The sequence below is a fragment of the Nipponia nippon genome, unplaced genomic scaffold (genome assembly GCF_047370975.1).
Source record: "Nipponia nippon isolate SJK-2023a ecotype South Korea unplaced genomic scaffold, ASM4737097v1 scaffold_1, whole genome shotgun sequence".
NCBI classification, from domain to species: domain Eukaryota; kingdom Metazoa; phylum Chordata; class Aves; order Pelecaniformes; family Threskiornithidae; genus Nipponia; species Nipponia nippon.
In genome coordinates, this window is record NW_028262290.1 from 167,884,672 (window position 1) to 167,904,598 (window position 19,927).

General features: G+C 42.2%; 1 protein-coding gene across 10 annotated transcripts in view; it reads left to right on the top strand.

The window, feature by feature from the left end:
• The window catches only part of SMARCD3 (SWI/SNF related BAF chromatin remodeling complex subunit D3), a 110,285-nt gene extending 91,599 nt beyond the window's left edge, over positions 1 to 18,686 (top strand). For 9 of the 10 annotated variants that reach the window (XM_087733594.1, XM_087733583.1, XM_087733547.1 and 6 more), the window contains 5 exons: positions 2,145 to 2,242; positions 8,504 to 8,639; positions 10,840 to 10,962; positions 14,466 to 14,567; positions 14,666 to 14,856. In XM_087733594.1, the coding sequence (XP_087589720.1) occupies positions 2,145 to 2,242; positions 8,504 to 8,639; positions 10,840 to 10,962; positions 14,466 to 14,567; positions 14,666 to 14,719 (513 nt within the window). In that variant the 3' untranslated portion in view covers positions 14,720 to 14,856. Of the gene's footprint in view, positions 1 to 2,144; positions 2,243 to 8,503; positions 8,640 to 10,839; positions 10,963 to 14,465; positions 14,568 to 14,662 lie in introns of all 10 variants that reach the window. The other variant, XM_087733611.1, reaches the window with a different exon arrangement.
• Positions 18,687 to 19,927: the final 1,241 nt, after the last annotated feature.

Consider the following 19,927-nt stretch of genomic DNA (forward strand, 5'->3'; position numbering starts at 1 on the left):
TAAGTAGCTAATCTTGCTTTCGAAGCGGATGTTAGTACTTAGGAAAATGAATCCCATTAAATCAAAGAAAACATTTCATGATTAATATTTTTGTTTTTCACCCTGATGCTATCAGATTGAGATATGGAGGGTAAAGGAACTGGGTTAGGAATGCCTTCCAGTCTAATGATATTTCTGTAGACTATATAGTCGTAGGCACGTAACTCCTGGAAAAAATCATGGTCATAGCTGGAAGTGTGCAGATCACTTAGGGGAGTAGTATGCAACACATCATCTAGCATTCCCTTTTAGATACTGGTCTTCTCATTCGGTATGCCGGCTTTTCTAAATCCTGTGCTGGTGTGCTTGTGGTTATATCTAATGACAAGACAGTACAGACTAAAAAATTATCACTGAATGAGTTACTTCACACACCAGAATTACTATAGCCATATAGACTTTCAGAGCCAGTGGTTATAAGTGTAGACCATTAACTCCAGTTAAGTAGGAATGTGAGATGCTTTAGCAAACTTCCATCTAGCCTTAGTTTTCAGTCTCCAACCCCTTCTCTCACTGTTGTGTGCCCTTGCTCCCTTTTCCTTTCTTAAAGCTCATGTCTCTTGGGTATCCACGTTAGGAGTTTGACATGAGTGTCGAGCCAGTGATGACAGCAGATTGGATGGAGCTTGGGGTGCAAAGATTTTGAGTGGGAATTCCACAGTCATCTGTATCAAGTGTCGGAATTCAGACCTGAAATAGAGAGTGAGTCGCAGACGCAGTAGATTTGGTTATTTCCTTGCTCTTTAGAAACTAGCTGGTGGAATTCCTGGATGCAAGTAAGTCCAGCAAATTGGACAGATTTTAGAGTTGATGAAGAAGGATCCTTTTCTGTTTAGAAACACTGTTTACATCAGCTGGGAGATTTGAAATCCACTGTGTTACAAGCAAAGGCAAGAAAAAAGGTCCAAAGGTATTTCAAAAGCCCGGGCTGGCTTCTAGGTGTTTCTGCTACCAAATCCCCTCACTCCAGAAAAATGTGGATTTCAGAGGATACTCTAGCTGAGGAACCACAGCATCCTAGTTGAACAGTCTGACTTCGTATGTCCATTCTACAACCTGTTAGTCCATTTTTTTCAACCCTGCTTGCATCCTTTGTCTCTAGAGCTGCAAAGCATGTTTCTGCTTATAGATACAATACTACAAGTAGTATCTCTCTTCTATCAGGTCGAAATAGTTTCCCTAAGAGGCATTTGAATTTGCATAGGCCTCAACATTTTTACAAATTGCCTCCACGTAACAGCATGTTTTAAGGCAAATGTTAATGTATAGTTCGGGGGTTTTTAAAGTCGGTTTAAATGGAATATCTTTAGAGAAAAGCTTATTCACCTGTTCAGAGCACTAAAAATCCCAGTAGGAAAAAAAGGCTGTAATAGTTATATTTCTGAAAACTCCAGGTGTAAGGAGTGGTTCTAGATTCATGGCAACACACTGCAATTACTCATAGAAAATTTCCAAAAACTACAGATTTTGATCCTTTTCAAAAGATTTTTCTTTTCTGAATTCAATACATATTTAGCTTCTGGACCTAAAGAGAAGGTAACCACGAGATGTTGATTGGAAAAGAGTGGATCCATTCCAAGAGGCTCTTTAGGTTTTGGTTAAAAATAGGTAAAACCATGTTGACTTTTTTTTTTCCTTAATCTTAAAAAATAAATTGCAAATGGTTTTAAAATAAAAAAATGCTTTCTTGGATTTTTCTTTAGCACAAAATATTGCAGGAAACGTGCCTTGGGAAAAAAGCAAACTGTTTTTATATTTCCTCTAGTAAAAAAAAAATGTTTTCTGTATGATATGCTGCTGCAAACCCTTAGTGAGAGAGGAAGCGTTCAGTCCTCTCCCATCATTAAAGTGGCCTGTGCCCTTCAGCAGCTAAACCAAAAGTGGGACATATGGAATTGTCATCATCTGATGCATCTGTCGGCTAGCCCAGATTGTAGGTACAGCAGCAATTCACAGGGACAGAAATGACCAAAAATTTATTCTGTGCAAGGAGCCAGAATTATAGCTTTCAAAATCACCTTACTTTTGAACTGTTGATTTCTTACCTTCTCATTTAATTGCAGGTTAGGTTTTGGACAAGGATAACATGCTTTATTGTATTCCAGATCTTTGACTGTCCACGGCTAAAGTTTTCTGAAATTCCTCAGAGACTCACTAACCTGCTGCTGCCACCAGACCCTATAGTGATAAACCATATCATCAGGTAAGCTGGTCAGTCAGCTCAGCGCTGACATGTGCATATAAAATGCAGAAACAGCTACAGTAGCAGGGACCAGAATCCAGTTTTTATAACTTCCAGGTGAGTACCTTGGACTTTGTTATCTGTTCATTCTCTGTGTCATTCTGGTCTATAAAATTCTGAATTAGTTTCAATGGAATGGCACCAATTCTTTAGGAGTATGCAAAACTTCTTATCATTTTTATCCTTACGAGAATACCATTGAGAGAGTTGGTCAGGTTTCTTTCCTAAGGGGGGAGGAACGAGAGTTTGAATCCACTTACAGTGGAAAAAAAGGAATTCAAGTAAGATATTGTACATCATGGGCAATCATTCTAATGGCTGAGTTATTATGTAAAACGTACAACGGTATTACAGTTTCAGATACAGTGGCCAGTCCATGCACGCTTTGTTGGGACTGGGTCAGCTGTTTGGGTGTTAGTCTTATTCTAAGAATGCCAACTAGTCAGAGATCTCAAGAGATTTACAATAAAGAATGCCTAGATTCAGAGAAGGCCATTGTGACCAAGATACTGAACTTCTGGCATCCTTGTCAAAACAGATGTATTTCTGGCATGGTAGATGAAATACAACTTTCAGCTATCTAGGGCACTTCCAGCACATTCCTTATTTAAGTGACAACTGGGGGGGGATGGGAGGGGGAGAGGGGGATAAAGAGACTTTCTGGGATTGCAACCTTGCTGTTAAGATATTTCAGTCTTTCCCAAGTTCCTTTGTGGTCTTGGTCAAAACTCTGATTCTGGATGTTTAAACATTATTGTTAGTTGAGTGTAGTGATTTGATTTCCTATAGAATACTGACAACAAATATTTCCGAATATGCTTGAAATTGGCTTCTTTATTTGAAATTTGTAATATATATGATATGAAGTTTAAATATTACATAGGCTATCAAAATAAAATTTGCTTTTCAATTCATTTGAATATATAAACCAGAGTAATCAAAAAGCAGCTTGACTACCATGCAGATTGATAGCTGTGTAAATACTGTCATTGAAGACAACTCAGTGACCTGGTTGATGGACCAAAAAAAGCTGAGGTCCTCAGAGATGTATAGTCATTGTCTTGGAGAAAAATGACAAGGCGGTGATGGTTTATGTTTCCAGGGCAGAGAGGTGGCAAAGGGTTTCTGGAGGCAGTATGTTTTCTGTTAGCTACAAGCTAAAGAGCAGGACCTTGTGTATGGTAGCATTCTCTGATACACGGTCTGCACCACACAGCACCTGACAGCGCTACACTGCACTGACACAATGCTGTGGAAAGGGGAAGTATTAACTTCCTGAGAACAGGGAATACTTTTGCAATAGAGTCTTTACAGTCTCAAGCTAAGCTAAAATAAATCTGGAAATCTGGCGCTGAATTTAAAGGAAGTAATTTTTAGACTCATAAAATCACAGAATAGTGTCCAGTAGAAGGGATTGCTGGTGGTCATCTAGAGCTCCCCCCTCCCATCACAAAGCGGGTTCAAATTATATCAGGATGCTGAGGGGCCTAGTCTGGTTGAGCTTTAAACAGACTCTCACAGACCCTCTGCCCTGCCCCCCTGCATTCAAATTCTAAGAGTGAACGTAGTGAACCACTGAAACAATTTGCCAACTGCTTGTTGTGGTTTAACCCCAGCCGGCAGCTAACCACCGCCCAGCCGCTCGCTCGCTCCCCCAGCAGGATGGGGGAAGAGAATCGCAAGCGTAAAAGTGAGAAAACTCATGGGTTGAGATAAAAACAGTTTAATAATTGAAATAAAATATAATAATAATAATAACAACAACAAAAATTGAAATGAAAAGGAAAATAACAAAGAGAGAGAAATAAAACCCAAGACAGACAAGTGATGCAAATGAAAACAATTGCTCACTACCAACCAACCGATGCCCATCAAGTCCCCAGGCAGCGCCTCCCCCCCGCCTAGTTTATTGCTGAGCATGACGTCACATGGTGTGGAACATCCCTTTGGTCACTGGGGTCAGCTGTCCCAGCCATGTCCCCTCCCAAATTCTTGTGCCCCCCAGCCTCCGCGCTGGTGGGGTGGGTGAGGAGCAGAAGAGGCCTTGACTCTGTGTGAGCACTGCTCAGCACTAACGAAAACATCCCTGTGTTATCAACACTGTTCCCAGCACAAATCCAAAACATAGCGCCATACCAGCTACGATGAAGAAAATTAACTCTATCCCAGCCAAAACCAGCACACTACTACAGGGAAATTTTCATCGCTAGTGATTTTAAATACATGTGCTCTTAATTCAGATGAATCCTCAGGCCTATGCTTTACAAGAGGGTCAACTAGATCACAATTATTCATTCTAGTTTTAGAGTATGTGCACAGAGACTAATATGTGGAGTATTCTAAACTAATTCTAGAAATAATAGTATTTTAGAACCACTCTTAAGACACCAACCACCCCCCTTTTTTGAAAGGGAAAACAAAAAATGCAATGGGATTGAATTGGAAATGAACTAGAGATGAACAGAAAGCCTCTAATCTTGGTAAATATTTTAAATATTAGGTAGACTCAAAGAGAATGCAGAATGCAATTAAAAAATACGGTGTATAGTAGTTGCTGATCTCTGCAATACCAGATGCATGAAATTTAAAACTGGTAGAAGTCAAATCTTCTTACCTGAGCTCAAGCTGGAGCTGGAGCTTTTCTTGAGTTGCACTCCTTATTGCAGCTGACACACCTGAAGTCAGAGGTATAAAGAGAAACATCTGTGGGATTTCCCATTTCTGCAAAGCAGCAAGCCATCTCCCATGCTATTAACTTTACACAAGTAGACTACAAAGCATAGCCCTCCAATATTCTCCTATTGCAAATAGATTAGCTCTTGATTTCCCCCTTTTGACTACCATCATGATTTAAAAAAAACAGTTCCTTAATCCAGAGTCAGTTGCCCATGCTGCAGTGCGTTTCTGTTGCCTCTCATCCTATTGCTGTGCACCTGCAAGAAGAGGCTGGCTCTGTCTTTTCTTCGCCATCCCACACGGCAGTGGCACTCCCCAACAGGATCTCCCTTTCCCCTTCTCTTCTCAAGGCTGGACAAACGCAGCTCTTGCAGCTTCTTTTGGTAGGCATGTGCTCCAGCCCCCAGACATCCTGGTGGTCCTCTGCGAGCCTCACGCCAGAATGTCACGTCTTTCTGGTCCTGTGACCAGAAGACCAGGTGCAGTTTCACAAGCGTGCCATAGCAAGGAATAGCCTCTTTCCTTGACTTGATGGCAACACATATGCTAATACAGCCCGTTTTGCAGTTGACCTTTGTCACGGCTGGCTTACCTCACAGCCTCATTCTCGGCTTGCTGTCCATGAGGACCCCCAGGTCCTCTCCTGCAAAACTGCTTTCTACCCAGTTGGTGCCCACCTGTACCACTGCGTGGCGTCCTTCTGTCCCAGGAGCAGAACTTTCTATTTGCCTTTGTTGAACTTCACAACGTTGGACTGGCGTCCTGTTTCTGCAGCCTGTCGAGGTCCCTCTGAACAGCCGTGCTCCCCTGACTCTGACGTAGGCTCAGGGACCTGGGAGGCCTGAGGCCAGGACTTACCAGGAGAAACGGAGGCAAAGACAACGCTGAGTGCCTCGGCCTTTTCCGTGGCTTTTGACATGAGCAGCAGAACCAGACCCAGACCCAGGTTTCCCTTAGAATTCCCTTAGAATTCCCTTAGAATTTCCACAGAATCTCAGAATGGTTGAGGTTGGAAGGGACCTCTGGAGATCATCTCTTCAAATGCCCTCCCCTGCTCAGCAGACCCACCTGTGGCCAGTTGGCCAGGACTGTGTCGAGATGGCTTTTGAATATCTTCAATGTGGGAGACTCCACAACCTCGCTGAGAAACCTGTGCCAGTGCTTGGTCACCCTTACAGTAAAAAGGTGTTTCCTGGTGTTCAGATGAAGCCTCCTGTGTTGCAGTTTGCACCCATTGCCTCTTGTCCTGTCACTGGATACCACTGAAAAGATACTGGCTCCATTTTCTTTAAACCCTCCCTTCAGGTGTTGATGAGTTCCCTCCCCTCCAAGCCTTCTGTTCTCTAGGCTGAACAGTCCCCGATCTCTCAGTCTTTCCCCATGTGTGAGGTGCTCCAATGCCTTAATCATCTTCATGGACCCTTGCAGAACTCTGGTAGCTCCATATCTCGTACGGGGAAGCCCAGCACTGAACACAATACTGCAGGTGTGGCCTCACCAGTGCTGAGCATAGAGAAGGATCACCTCCCTCCACCTGCTTGCAACACTCCTAATACAAATCTATCCATGGAAGTTCTTCTGCTCCCCCAAGTTTAACAAGCTCAATTAGATCCTGAGCCAATTTTTTTACTACGTACAGCCAATGCACACAACCTCGACATTTCAAAAACGGTATTGAGAAGCCAGCATTTTTTTATTATAAGTGACAATGACTGAAGTCTGATTTACCAACTACTGGGCTGAAAAACTGTTTTCTTGCTAAGAAATTTTAGTCTAAAGAGAAAGTAAATGTTAAGTCTACATCCCAATAAATTAAATATAAATTTAGGATAGGACAAGCCGAAAAATAATACTGATATTTAGCTTGTTAAAGATGAAAAAGAAAATAATAAGTTTGGTTGAAATATATTGGAAGTAGGAAGCCTACTACTGAAACTGATAAATTAATAAGGTTTAAAAAAACTGTTCTTGGAAGGCAATGCGCTGCTTAAAGTCAGATAAGAAAATCAAAATTCATTCTTTCAATTAATGTTAACTTCAGAGATTAGGGAATGTCTCGTACCTGTGCAGTAGTATGGGTTTTGGAGGGCAGGTGGAAAGACTGTATCTGAAAAACCTTATCACACCAAGGTGTCAAACAGAAATAAATTTAACACAGACTAAATGAGGAGTTGTAAATGATTTTTCATGCAGGACTGTCATGAAATTGCTTAACTACCAACTACTGTCCCTTTGTACTCGGCACTGGTGAGACCGCACCTTGAATACTGTGTTCAGTATTGGGCCCCTCACCCCAAGAAGGACATGGAGGGGCTGGAGCGTGTCCAAAGAAGGACAATGAGGCTGGTGAAGGGTCTAGAGCACAAGTCCTATGAGGAACAGCTGAGGGAGCTGGGGTTGTTTAGCCTGGAGAAAAGGAGGCTGAGGGGAGACCTTATCGTGTTCTACAACTCCCTGAAAGGAGGTTGTAGTGAGGTGGGGGTTGGTCCCTTTTCCCAAGTAACAAGTAATAGGACAAGAGGAAATGGGCTCAAGCTGCGCCAGCGCACGTTTAGGTTGGATATTAGGAAAAATTCCTTCACCGAAAGGGTTGTCAAGTGTTGGAACAGGCTGTCCAGGGGAGCGGTTGAGTCCCCATCCCTGGAGGTATCTAAAAGAAGGGTAGATGTGGTGCTTAGGGACATGGTTTAGTGGTGGACTTGGCAGTGCTGGGTTAACGGTTGGACTCGATGGTCTTAAGGGTCTTTTCCAACCTTAATGATTCTATGATTCTATGAAATGTGTTACCTATTACTGAAATCTCCTTCACTAACAGAGGGCTGGTAAATAGTTAACATGATGCCAAGAACATACTAGGACCAGTCCTGGGTATTGGAAGCCAATTACTGTACTAACTGTAGTACAGGATGGAGTTAATAGACGTGATCTATTGGGGAAGAGTCAATACAGACTCCGTAACAAGAAGGTATGACTGGCTATATTCTTTGAAGAATTAAGCAGGCAACTTTACAAACGAAGTGGTGGTCCCCAAATTCACCGATACCTCTTAAGAAGCAGCTGGGAATAATTACAATGCTGCAGAGCTGCCAAAGCAATTACAGTACTAGGAATTACTAGAGAAAGAACCGAGAACCAAATAAAATGTCATTATGTGCTCACATCCAGAATGGTAGTGTACAGTTCTACTTACCCTATCTCAAAAAAGATGCAGTCGAGCAGAGACCAGACCAGTATGGTATTTACCACTGGAGATAGCTTTGGAGGCCAGAGTTACAACAGGTCTCGGGAAGATCTTACACAATTTAATGAAGATTATGTCCATTAGCAGCTATTAAAGTTGATGGTCTGGACAAAACCTCCAGCTCAAAAGTCTCTGAATTCTGACTGATGAAAGATGAGAGGATGTACTAGGATATACAAAGATACCCTGTTCTTAAACTCTTCTCACAGCATCTGCAACAGGCTTTATTAAAGAGTGTGTTCTGGGTGGGTATTTATCTGGTTCGTTATGGCAGTTCTCATGATCTTCTGTTATACTCTCCATAGTGTTGACCCCAACGATCAGAAGAAGACGGCTTGTTATGACATAGATGTAGAAGTTGAAGACCCATTAAAGGGACAGATGAGTAGTTTTCTTCTCTCCACAGCTAACCAACAGGAGATTACAGCATTGGACAACAAGGTACTAGCCCAGGAGTAAAGTATCACATGGCATATATATATACTCCTTGCGTACCTTCATGTGGGTTTGGTGTGACACATCAAAGGCAGTAATGTCGTGAGGCAGGGACTTCTCAATTGGATGTGCTTCCAAGGGATGAGTCAGCCACGTGCCATGGGAATACAGAGGCGTGAGTGGCATTCCCGCGTAGGATTTGATCCAGGGCCTGACACAGTTGTCGAGGTGATAGAAGCAGAGTTTCACAGGCAGTATAATGAGTCCCCTGGCATTCAAGAATCATCTGAACTGTTTGACTATAACTTTTTATTGAGAGGTCATGGTATCTTGCTGAATTGCTATAAGGCAAAGCTAAGAGAATCTCATACTCCAGATGTGTTTTGTGCACGCGTGGCTGCAGAACAGCTCTCTGCAGTAGGTGCAAATACAGAAAATGCCTGGCAGAAAAATCACTTGGAGCAGTTTGGCAGACTTGTTTTCAGTGTAATTGAAAGAGAATCATGCGCACTTCAAATAATAGTATCTGTCTTACAGCAGTGGTGAGCTCTGCAGGCTGCGTTAGGCGTTCATGTCATGGGGACTGTTAGCCAGCTTTTGACACGTGTGTAAATGGCTGATGAGGCTTGGTAAGGGATAAACAAAAGTGGGTTCTCAGAGCAAGGGAAGAAGAAGAGGTGTGACATTATAGACCAGAGATGATTTATGTGACATACAGTCAGGCCCAGTTTCTGTTTGTTTACCTGTAATGCAAACAAATATGTTAAACTCTGGTCTTCATGCAATTTTAAAGGGGGTTTGGACACTAGCGGTCCTATGGATTCTGGTAACTGTTGCAGCATCTTTTGTTTTACGGCTCTTGAGGAAGGCCCTTTTCAGTAGGGCAGCTGCTCAGCCAGTTGGTTCCCAGCCTATATAGGCTTGCATGCAGCATGCATAGGATTCTTCTGTTTCCAGTCCAGCTTAGGTTTTCCCATGTCTGTATCGCCTCATTTTGGAGCAGTTGCTACAGCAGAGGGCAAGCTGTGATTAGTGAAGTTACTGAGGTCACCTCTGGGTAAGCAGGCATTGACTGCTACATTGCTGTCATCTGTACCATTTCTTGCTGTGCTGCCACAGAGTCCTCTAGTGGAAACTCGGTGCGTGCCAACAGATTTCTCTCCAGCATGGCTACATCATTTTCCCAAATAAGGAATGATTTTAAGTTGACAGCAGCTCTCTTCTGTTAACATACCTTTCAGTTGTGCCTACGCTAGTGGCCTTGATGGAATAGCCAGATCAGGGGAGGATTATTTTTCTTCCATGTGCCTGGCCACATTAGCTGTTTTGGCAAAACAGATGTATACATGAAATTAAACAAGGTAGTGTTACAATCTCAAACTAGAATTTTAGAGGAACAGGGTAGCAAAAGTTTGCTTTTCTCTGTGTTTGTGCAAATGATTCATTAGCTGTCCTCCCATTGATCATACTTGATTCTGTTATCCAGGATGATTGCGGGACCTTGACTTCTCTTTGGAGTCTTCATTCTTCACTGCTGGTTAATGTTAATTTCTTTCATAATATTTCTGAAGATATGACTCATTTTCTATAAACCTTCCATACTCCTGATTTCTCATTGTTCACACTCTTCTTTTTTCAGCCATTTAGTAGGCTTTCTCATAAGAAAAAGTCTAGAAGTCATAGCTGTTATGTGAGTTCATTTAACATGGACTTGATCAGGCAATCACTAGGAATTCTAAGGATCACAGCAGGGTATTGAAGATACGATGATGACTGATGAGGGGAATAACTGCTTTGTTGCATTGGGCACTGTTTAAAGACATATTTATATAACGCCTTTCCTGGAAAATCCCAGACTTGGCAGAAAGACTTATTATATGCAGGAAATTACTACATTGTACAGTGACATGACTTAGCTCTTCAGTATTGTATATAGCATGCCATCCAGCAGTTCAACGCAGGTAGTGAGGAAGAACCTTGTACATACTTGTGTTGCAGAAGTACGAGTGAAACCAACATGTAATTGCAGGATTGCGGTTAACTCCCTCTTCGAAGGGAAAAAGCCATGGGTACCTGCACAAGTCTGTGGTGTAGAATTGTCACCTTTGTACATTACAAGAAGTACGAAGATGCTAATGGGGCTGACCTCAGTGTCACTGGAGCAGGGGAGGAATTAAGTAACATCTGCTTTGTTTTTTTCTGTCAGATTCATGAGACAATCGAATCCATAAATCAGTTAAAAATACAACGTGATTTCATGCTGAGTTTCTCCAAAGATCCCAAAGGATACATCCAAGACCTTCTCCGGTCTCAAAGTAGGGATCTGAAGGTGAGCTAAGGTTTGAAGAAGAATGAATAATGGAACCAGAATGTAAGAATTTTATCTAAATGTATATAGAGTGTATAGCTAAAACATCCAGGATGGAAAATTGGTGGAAGACAGACAATGAGTGGAATACTGCAATCCCAGAGGACACAGTATGCAGGAAAGACAGTTTAGCCTATATTCCACTTCCAGTCAAACAGTCGTGCTTAATGGGGGAGATAGGTGAATTTGTGGTCAGACAGTAAGACCGAAGTGCAGGGCTGTGTTGGTGTACTCTGTAAAATTAAAGCTATATGAAACTCAACAGGAACATCCTATAGTACAATAACACAATTTGGGTGTTTTGTGAGTTCATAATTTAATCTTATTTAATAAATAGAGAGATTAAATATCAGCTGCCTTTGAGCTTAGGTTTCAGATACCCAAGAAATGGAATGTAAAGAAGTTCAGTTGTTTGCCAGCCAAAATTAATAATTTGTTCCTCATAAAGTTTCAGACTTTGTGTCTTTCTCAGACATCTCAAAACCAGTTATATTAATGAATCCATGAAATTATTTTAGTAAAATCATTGTGTCTTTCAAATATAAATGTCTAGTTTGTAGCTAATAGTCTTCAAAAAATCTGTTAAGATTATGACTATTATTATTTTTATCGTATTCAAAAGGGGACCAGCATCTGAAAGAATGTTTAAATAAAGCAGACTTTAACTTGAAAAGCTTACAAACTAAGGTGTTGTGGAGCTTCTCTAGCTGCATACATAGAACAGTTGTTCAGCGTTCTCCCTGACTGACAACCAGGCCCATAAGGGCCTTTTCTATAATGTTCTGCCCTGCTGGCATCAGAATTGTGATTGAACAATACTACTCTGCAGAAGATGCTAATAAATGCTGATAAACCCTTGACTCTGTGATGCTGGAGACTTAGTCATAAGAATTTTTTTTTCTATAGAATCATAGAATGGTTTGGGTTGGAAGGGACCTTCAAAGATCATTTAGTCCATCTCCCATGCCATGGGCTGGGACATCTTTCACTAGATCAGGTTGCTCAAAGCCCCATCCAGCCTGACCTTGAACACTTCCAGGGATGAGGCATCCACAGCTTCTTCGGACAACCTGTTCCAGTGTCTCACCACTCTCATCATAAAAAGTGTCTTCCTTATGTCCAATCTAAACCTGCCCTCTTTCAGTTTAAAACCCTTGCCCCTTGAACTTTCACTACAGGCCTGGGTAAAAAGTCTGTCCCCATCTTTCTTATAAGCCCCCTTTAAGTACTGAAAGGCTGCAATAAGGTCTCCCCAGAGCCTTGTCTTCTCCAGGCTGAACAACCCCAACTCTTTCAGCCTGTTCTCACAGCAGAGGTGTTTCAGCCCTCTGACCATTTTCGTGGCTTCCTCTGGACCAGCTCCAACAGGTCCATGTCTTTCTTGTAGTGTGGACCCCAGAGCTGGATGGGGTGCTCCAGGTGGGGTCTCACCAGAGCAGAGTAGAGGGGCACAACAATCCCCTCCCTCAACCTGCTGGCCATGGTTCTTTTGATGCAGCCCAGGGTACGATTGGCTTTCTGGGCTGCAAGCGCACATTGCTGACTGATACCTATTTTTTTGTCCACCGGTGTCCCCAAATCCTTCTCTGAAGGGCTGCTCTGAATCCATTCATCCATCTGTCTGTATTGATACTGAGGATTGCCCTGACCCAGGTGATGACATCAGTTGCTCTTCCCTTTTCCGCCAATGCAGTCACTCCATCGTAGAAGGCTACTAGATTAGTCATGCACGATTTGCCTTTGGTGAAGCCATGTTGGCTGTCTCTAATGACCTCCCTGCCTTCCATATGTTCCAACATGTCTTCCAGGAAGATCTGTTTCATAATCTTTCTGGGCACAGAGGTGAGGCTGACTGGTCGGTAGTTCCCAGGGTCCTCCTTTTTACCCTTTTTTACCCTTTTTAAAACTGGGTGTGATGTTTCCCTTTTTCCAGTCACTGGGGACTTCACCTGACTGCCATGACTTTTCAAATATGTTGGAGAGTGGCTTAGTGACTACATCAGCCAGTTCCCTCAGCACCCTGGCATGCATTTCGTCAGGTCCCATGGGCTTGTGTATATTCAGGTTCCTCAGATGGTCTCAAACCTGATCTTCTCCTACGATGGGAGGGACTTCTTTCCCCCTTGAGGTTCAGGGGCTTGAGAGATGTGGGAAGAGAGATTACTGTTGTTAATTAAAAGTTAGCCTTCTCCGTATTGGTTGTCACCAGTTCTCCTGTCTTATTTACCAGAGGGGTGTACATTTTCTTCAGTCTTTTCTGGCCGACATACCTGCAAAAGCCCTTCTTATTATTCTTCGCATCCCTTGCCAAATTCAGCTCCATCTGTGCCTTAGCTTTCCTCAGCCCATCCCTACACATCTGGGCAGCATCCCTATATTCTTCTCAAGATACATGTCCCTGGTTCCACTGACTGTGCATTTATGGAATTCTAGAATTGTTTAGGTTGGAAAAGACCTTTTAAGATCATCGAGTCCAACCGTTAACCCAGCACTGCCAAGGCCACCAAGGCCACCACATGTCCCCAAGCACCACATCTCCCCGGCTTTTAAATACCTCCAGGGATGGGGACTCCACCACTTCCCTGGGCAGCCTGGGCCAGGGCCTGACAGCCCTTTCAGTGAGGGTTTTCCTTCTTACACTTTAGCTTGACCAGGAGGTCCTTAGTGAGCTATGCCAGTTTCCTGCCTTCCTTGCCCAGTTTCTTACACATGGGAATTTAGAGCTCTTTCACTCTAAGAAAAATGTCCTTAAAGAGCTGCCAGCTCTGTTTAGCTCCTTTGTCCCTAAGGGCAGTTTTCCAGGTGGTCCCATCCACTAATTCCTTAAACAACTTGTCGTTTTTTCAAATCTTGCTTTCTTGGCAGTTGTGTAGAGACTGAAAAATCAGCTGAGGACTTTGCCCATTTTGGAATTACTAGGGTTTTCTGTTCCTTGCATTTCAATAGAGTTATTTTTCCTTAATACTTTCCCCATCAGGACTTTCCTTGAAATCAAGGTAAGATATACTTTGAAATAAGGGCAACAGTGGTATAGAGTTGTGCTTCAATCTGACGTGAATACCTTATTAATTTCAAGCTGGTACCCTGTGTATGGGTAACTACTGAGGTTCTTTGGATACATAGGCTATATACAGTGCTGGGGAACTTTTCCTGGGCATTGGAACTAAACTGTCCATGCTGTTAAATTGTTAGATATCGTGGCACTTAGCCTGGGCAACTACTGCTGTCCAGAATTATTCCTTGGCACAGTTGAGGAGCAGAGGTTAGGAGCTGTTCACAGTTTGTATGCGACCATCTTGTTTTTGTAGTAAGCACACATGCCATTCATTGTTCATTTGCCTTGGGCTTAGAGAACAGTCCTGAACATTTTTAATGTAGTAATGAAGATAAATTTTGACTCTAGGTAAATCTGAATGTTTCTCTACGTGGTAGAAGCGCTATAGTGAAAAATGTGTTTGTCACAGGTGATGACTGATGTAGTTGGAAACCCAGAGGAAGAACGCAGAGCTGAATTTTATCATGAGCCATGGTCTCAAGAGGCTGTGAGCAGATATTTCTACTGCAAGGTATGAAGGAATTATCCACACTGCTGGCTTATAAATGAATCTTCCTGCCACTGAACAATTGAATCTGCTGAACTGTATAGTTTCTCTTTTTTTTTCAGATCCAGCAGCGCCGGCAGGAACTGGAACAATCTCTGGGAGTGCGCAACACATAAGTGCTGCTCACAAGGTCCCATTGGCATCATGACCACCAAACCAGTGGACTTTTCAGTGTTACTTAGCTCACTGTTACACATGGACCTGCTTCCTGACTGGATGAGAATATACCATCAACCCGCCAGTCAGAACACCAGCTTTAGAGTGACCCTTGAAAATCTTGCCCATGAGGGGTGTCTCAAACCATTCCAGGCCAGAGACAGCGCCGTACAAGTGTCAGTGTTAAAGAAGACTAAAGGTTCATTCATCAACGCGCATCATTAAGTTTTAGTGGAAAGTTCAGACACTACACAGCAAATCCTAATGGGCTATGCATAGAATCATGGGTGGCATTGATGGGGGAGGCTGAGATGGGTGTTATAGGAGACTACAGATTTAGAGAAATAAATGCAGTTTTCATCCTGTGTTACCTAAGAGTCTCAAATAGTAACTTCTCTGGAATTAGACAAGATAGTCTTTCTTATAGCTGTGGAATGCTTTATATTCCTGAATAGCGTTTTTATTCCAGCTGGAGCAGTGCAAGAAGCCATCTCACCATGTGAAAGAACAAACTAGGAGGATTTTCATTCCTGGAATGAAGAGCCCCTCTGGAAGAAAGAAGTATAGTCAGGACATCTCTTCTGCAAACTCTAACACTTCCTCTTCCCCTCATCACTGCAGTGAAAGGTAGACTGAATTACATATCACTAGATGTGTATGATCAATGTGCTGTACTGAGAGGAAGAGAGTTGTCCCCGGGATAAGAGCTTCTTAGGCATCCTTAGTATCAGTGGTGTTAACAAAGCTGAGGTTGAAGCAAGAAATGAGGCATTCTGAGAAAATGAAAATAACTTAATGGTGCTTTGCTGATACCTGCCTTGAACACAGCAGATACTAACAATAAGCATTTATGTAAAATACAAGATTTCTTAAATGTTTCTCTGCGTGCCAGTAGGAATCAGCACGGAAAAGAGCTTCCCTAATTGTTGAGTTGGTGCAGAATCCGAGAAGCTTAACTTCATATAACATGGCAGTTTTCTCTTTACTTCGAGACGTTAACAGAGTCCCTGGATTGGTCTCACATTTTGATCATAGGTGAACTGCCTCTTACTATGAATTATTTAGTTCCCCCATACATGATACATACTGGTTATATAGGATGCTATTGAGTTATAAAGCATTATCAGCCTTAAATAGCACAGAGAACATATCCCTTGGAAACCATCTTCTTTGTAAATGTACAACAAATTCAGACTATGGGAATTTATACCATATTTACTTGGAAGCAGGGACATCTTCATTAAATCCTTCCCCCCCTTCATTTTTTGTAGTACATAGATTAGTTTGTAATTAATGGCCCAATCTGATTTCTAGTCCAAAAAGCAGCTGCCAGAGTACAACTCTTTGTCCAGATGATGTGGCACTCAAAATTCTCTTCTAGGTTACTCCTTTTCATCTCCTTTCTTTCACTTCCTTGGAAAGAGAATCAAATTCACATGTGGTCCGAAAGGGAGGCAGCTCTTCTGAATAATGCGTTTTGCTGTAGTATTGTCCTTTTCTCTTCTGCTGTCTTTCTTAGTTTAACTTAAAAGTTTCTTCTGTCCAGTCACAGAAGAGAGAGTCTTCTCTTCCACCCTTTTATTTAATACCTCTGCTTTCACGTTAATAGTGCCATAGCTTTTACTCTGACCGTTGTGTTCAGAGATGTCTTGGAAAATTTACATTTAATTGCAGTCATATGATGGCAGTACTGTCACACAAAACCATTGGTGTAAGAAGAAGCATAGCTGTACCTCTTTGCCTGAGGCCTTTTACCGGGAATGGCTTTGTTTTGAATTTTTTTGTGTTAAAACCTCTTTTTACAGTAAAACGTGAAATCCTGCAGTCTTAAACTGAGTATAGTGAGGGGCTGTGAGGCTGCCAGACAGTGAATGACTTGAAATCTTATTTACTTCAGGACTCCACTAATTGGACTACAAGCAAGCATCATGAGGGAAAACAGTGAGGGTCATCTGCTACTGTGCTTCCATATTTATTATGCTGCTGTGTCAGTTGTGTGCATGCTGTCCAGTGTATAAAACTCCTTTCTGTATGTGGTAAACAGAGCAGCTACATTCAGGGGATGCATTCAGTCTCCAGGAATAAGAAATGCAGAGAAAGATATGCAAGGATGTCAGAACGGCATGGGACTGGGATAGCTGCCTGCAGGATGTCTGCCAGGGAATTCTGGTTTTTGAGAACTTTCCCACTGAAGTGGCAAATATTTGTATAGAGAAATTTCAGTCACTTGCCACAGCTGGCAACATAACGGAGTCCAGCCTGCTTTTAGATTCTCTCTGTAGAATTAATTGGATGGATCTGTTTCCAAGTCTTTTTCAGAGCTAATGAACGAAACTAATGTGATGTTGCTGCCCGGTCTTCACAACAGCATCACTGGAAGGTCAATCTGTGTTAAGCACCAATGCTATACTGAAGTGTGTGTGTGTGTGTGTGCGCACGCACGTGCACGGGCATGAGTCAGCCACTGTAGATGGCACTGAAGATGGCAATCCAAAATCTAAATTCTTACATCCCACTGTCCGCATTCCTACTTTACGTAAAAAGACTGGTCACCAACAGTGAGTCTTAGGAATAGCTGTCACATCTGTCCTTTGGTTAAACTGGGGTTTGAGATTTTTATGCTTTTGTCCTGTGTTCAGAAGGAGTTCAGGCCTTTTACTGAAGAGACACAGAGAGAAATTTTGTCCTCTGTTCCAGGAGTGCAGCCAGGAGCTTGCTTGCTTGCAAAAAAGAGAAATTATATTTGAAGAGAAATAACGGAGCAATACTGGGAGGAACTGGACCAAATGCTGCTTGGGCATACGAAAATGAAAGGCAGTGGTACTGAACAGGCATGTCATTGTGGCAGATTGTGAATTACAAATTCATTTTAAGTTCAGGATTGTTGTCTTTTTGTGTGTATAAAAGATGACAAGAAGATGTTTTGGGGTCTTCAGTTGCTGCCACAGTACAATACAAATCTGTGCATACTGCAAAAAAAACCCATTCTGTGCATAGATGTAGTTAATGTATAGATAATAATATAGATTGTTAGAAAATACAGCACCAAACTAGGAAAGGGTTAAAACAAAATTCTGGAGTACCAATAGAAGGGAAATATATCTTGGAGCTGAAGTGTTGACATGGCAGGTTTGAAACACTTTTTAGTCCTCTGAGCTGTTGGCCATGAGTCAGGATTCAGACCAAGCATTTCTTAGAAATTAAAGGGAAAACAAATGTTTGATTGTGGAATAGAGAGAAGAATACAGCAGTGGAAAATGAAATAAAAAGATGGAGCAGAGCGCCACTGAAGTGCCAGTAAGACGTAGCACAGGATAATGTGCAGAGTACTGTTGGAAATAGCACAGTCCATGTGAGTCAGTATATTTTGTGTGCTTGTGTGTATGTATACGTGTAGAGAGCACGTGGGAGAGACCCAGTCTCAACTTGTACGTAGCCTGGGAAATGGGCGTGCAGGACAGAACCAAATGTTCTGCAAATAACTTTGAGACACATTGTCAAAACATTTTCCACTGTTATCGACAGGGATTCAGTTATTTGACTTAGCAGGGTTGGTAGTTGTAGTGCAGACGTTGTTTCAGCTGGCAGTTTTTTTACACCACATTGTTTAGAATTTATCCCGTGGAAGCTGAGTGAAAATATTAGTGCATATATCAATATTGGTGCATATCCTAGGGCTCCTAATTTTGCCAAAACGCTAGTCAGGTATTGGGGTTTTTTTGGCCTGTTTTTGTGTTGAGAAATGTTTTATGGCAGTGCAAATAGATGAGGGGGAAAAGAAAGATCTTTTTTCCTGAAGAGAGAGGTCTCCTTTCTGTAACTGCTCTGTTGTTTAATAGGATGTATCTGTTCTGCCAGATCCTGTATGATAAACACCTTTTCCAATCTCATTGAAGAAAGGAACTCCATTAAAAAAATACAACTGTGGGCTTGTGAGAGTGAGCAAATACGTGTATAAAAGGGGGGTGGGGAGGGGGAGAGAGAGAGAGAGACTCCCTCTACTCTGTAGCCACCATATCTTCATTGTACAATGCCGAGTGATTCGTAGAAAAGCTTTTAACAATAAATACTTTGTTTCTTTGTATCTCTTGCACTAACCTTATGTGTCTTAACAAAGACAGGTATATTTGGGTTCTTTCTGCTCCTGAAAATATTCTCGGGTTTTTGGATTCCTGTTCATTTGTGTGCGCGTGCACGTGTGCCTGCACGCACGCACACACACAGGGGCATACATATACAGGTTTTAATGGGACTTCACAAAGGTGAGAACGGTTGCTCTTCAGATCATTCTTACGTGAATTTGTTTCTTCACTGAATTCCATCTTCAGCCGTTTCCATACTGAATAAGTGAGAAATCCTTACCACTGGAGAGGTCTGGCTCCTCTCCAGGGCAGGTGCTTGGTCATTCGGAGTACATTTATCATTATCACTGTTATTAGTTATAGTCAACAAAAAAGTTGCAGCTGGGGTTAGAGCTTGGATGCCAAGAGTAGTTGTAGGAATTATACAGCCGCCACCTAGACCATGGTAGGAATTCTGCGGATGCCACCTCAACAGGGCTCGTCCCTAGGTTCCGCTTTAATAAAAGAATCAGAGTTCCTTCTACTATGTTTAGTATGCCATAGTAGTTACAGTTTGAGCTGGGTGCCTCCGAAGAGGGACCCTGCCTGTCAACTGTTACTGGATTTTATAGTCTCTATAGGCGGCTTGATTTCCTGATGGCACTTACGCTTATCCAATCCTGTTTGCAGAGTATGGGGTCTTCTCCGCTTCTGATTTTCTCCCACAGCCTCCAGCCACCCTTTTTGTCTCTGTCTTGACACATTTCCTTATCTTTTGTTACAGAATATCCTGTAGTTAAAGCTTTACTTATAATTCCTTATCTACCGGTTACATTTACATAGATAAAACCAAAGGTTAAAGTGTAATTAATGTGGCCTAAGGCTTCATTTACTTTAGTCACTAGTGCTAAGCTCTGGCACAAATTGGTCTCTCACTCCAGAGGAACCTGGAGTGAACTGTGCAACCAGCGGCCTTCCAACAGAGGTACTGTACAGCCAATAATATTAGAAACCTTTGTCAGAATGAGCAAGCTGCAATTCACCAGCTCAGTGAAGAGGATTTTTGTTTCTGGGTTAAGGTTTCTTAGCCCAACAGACTGTCAAGAA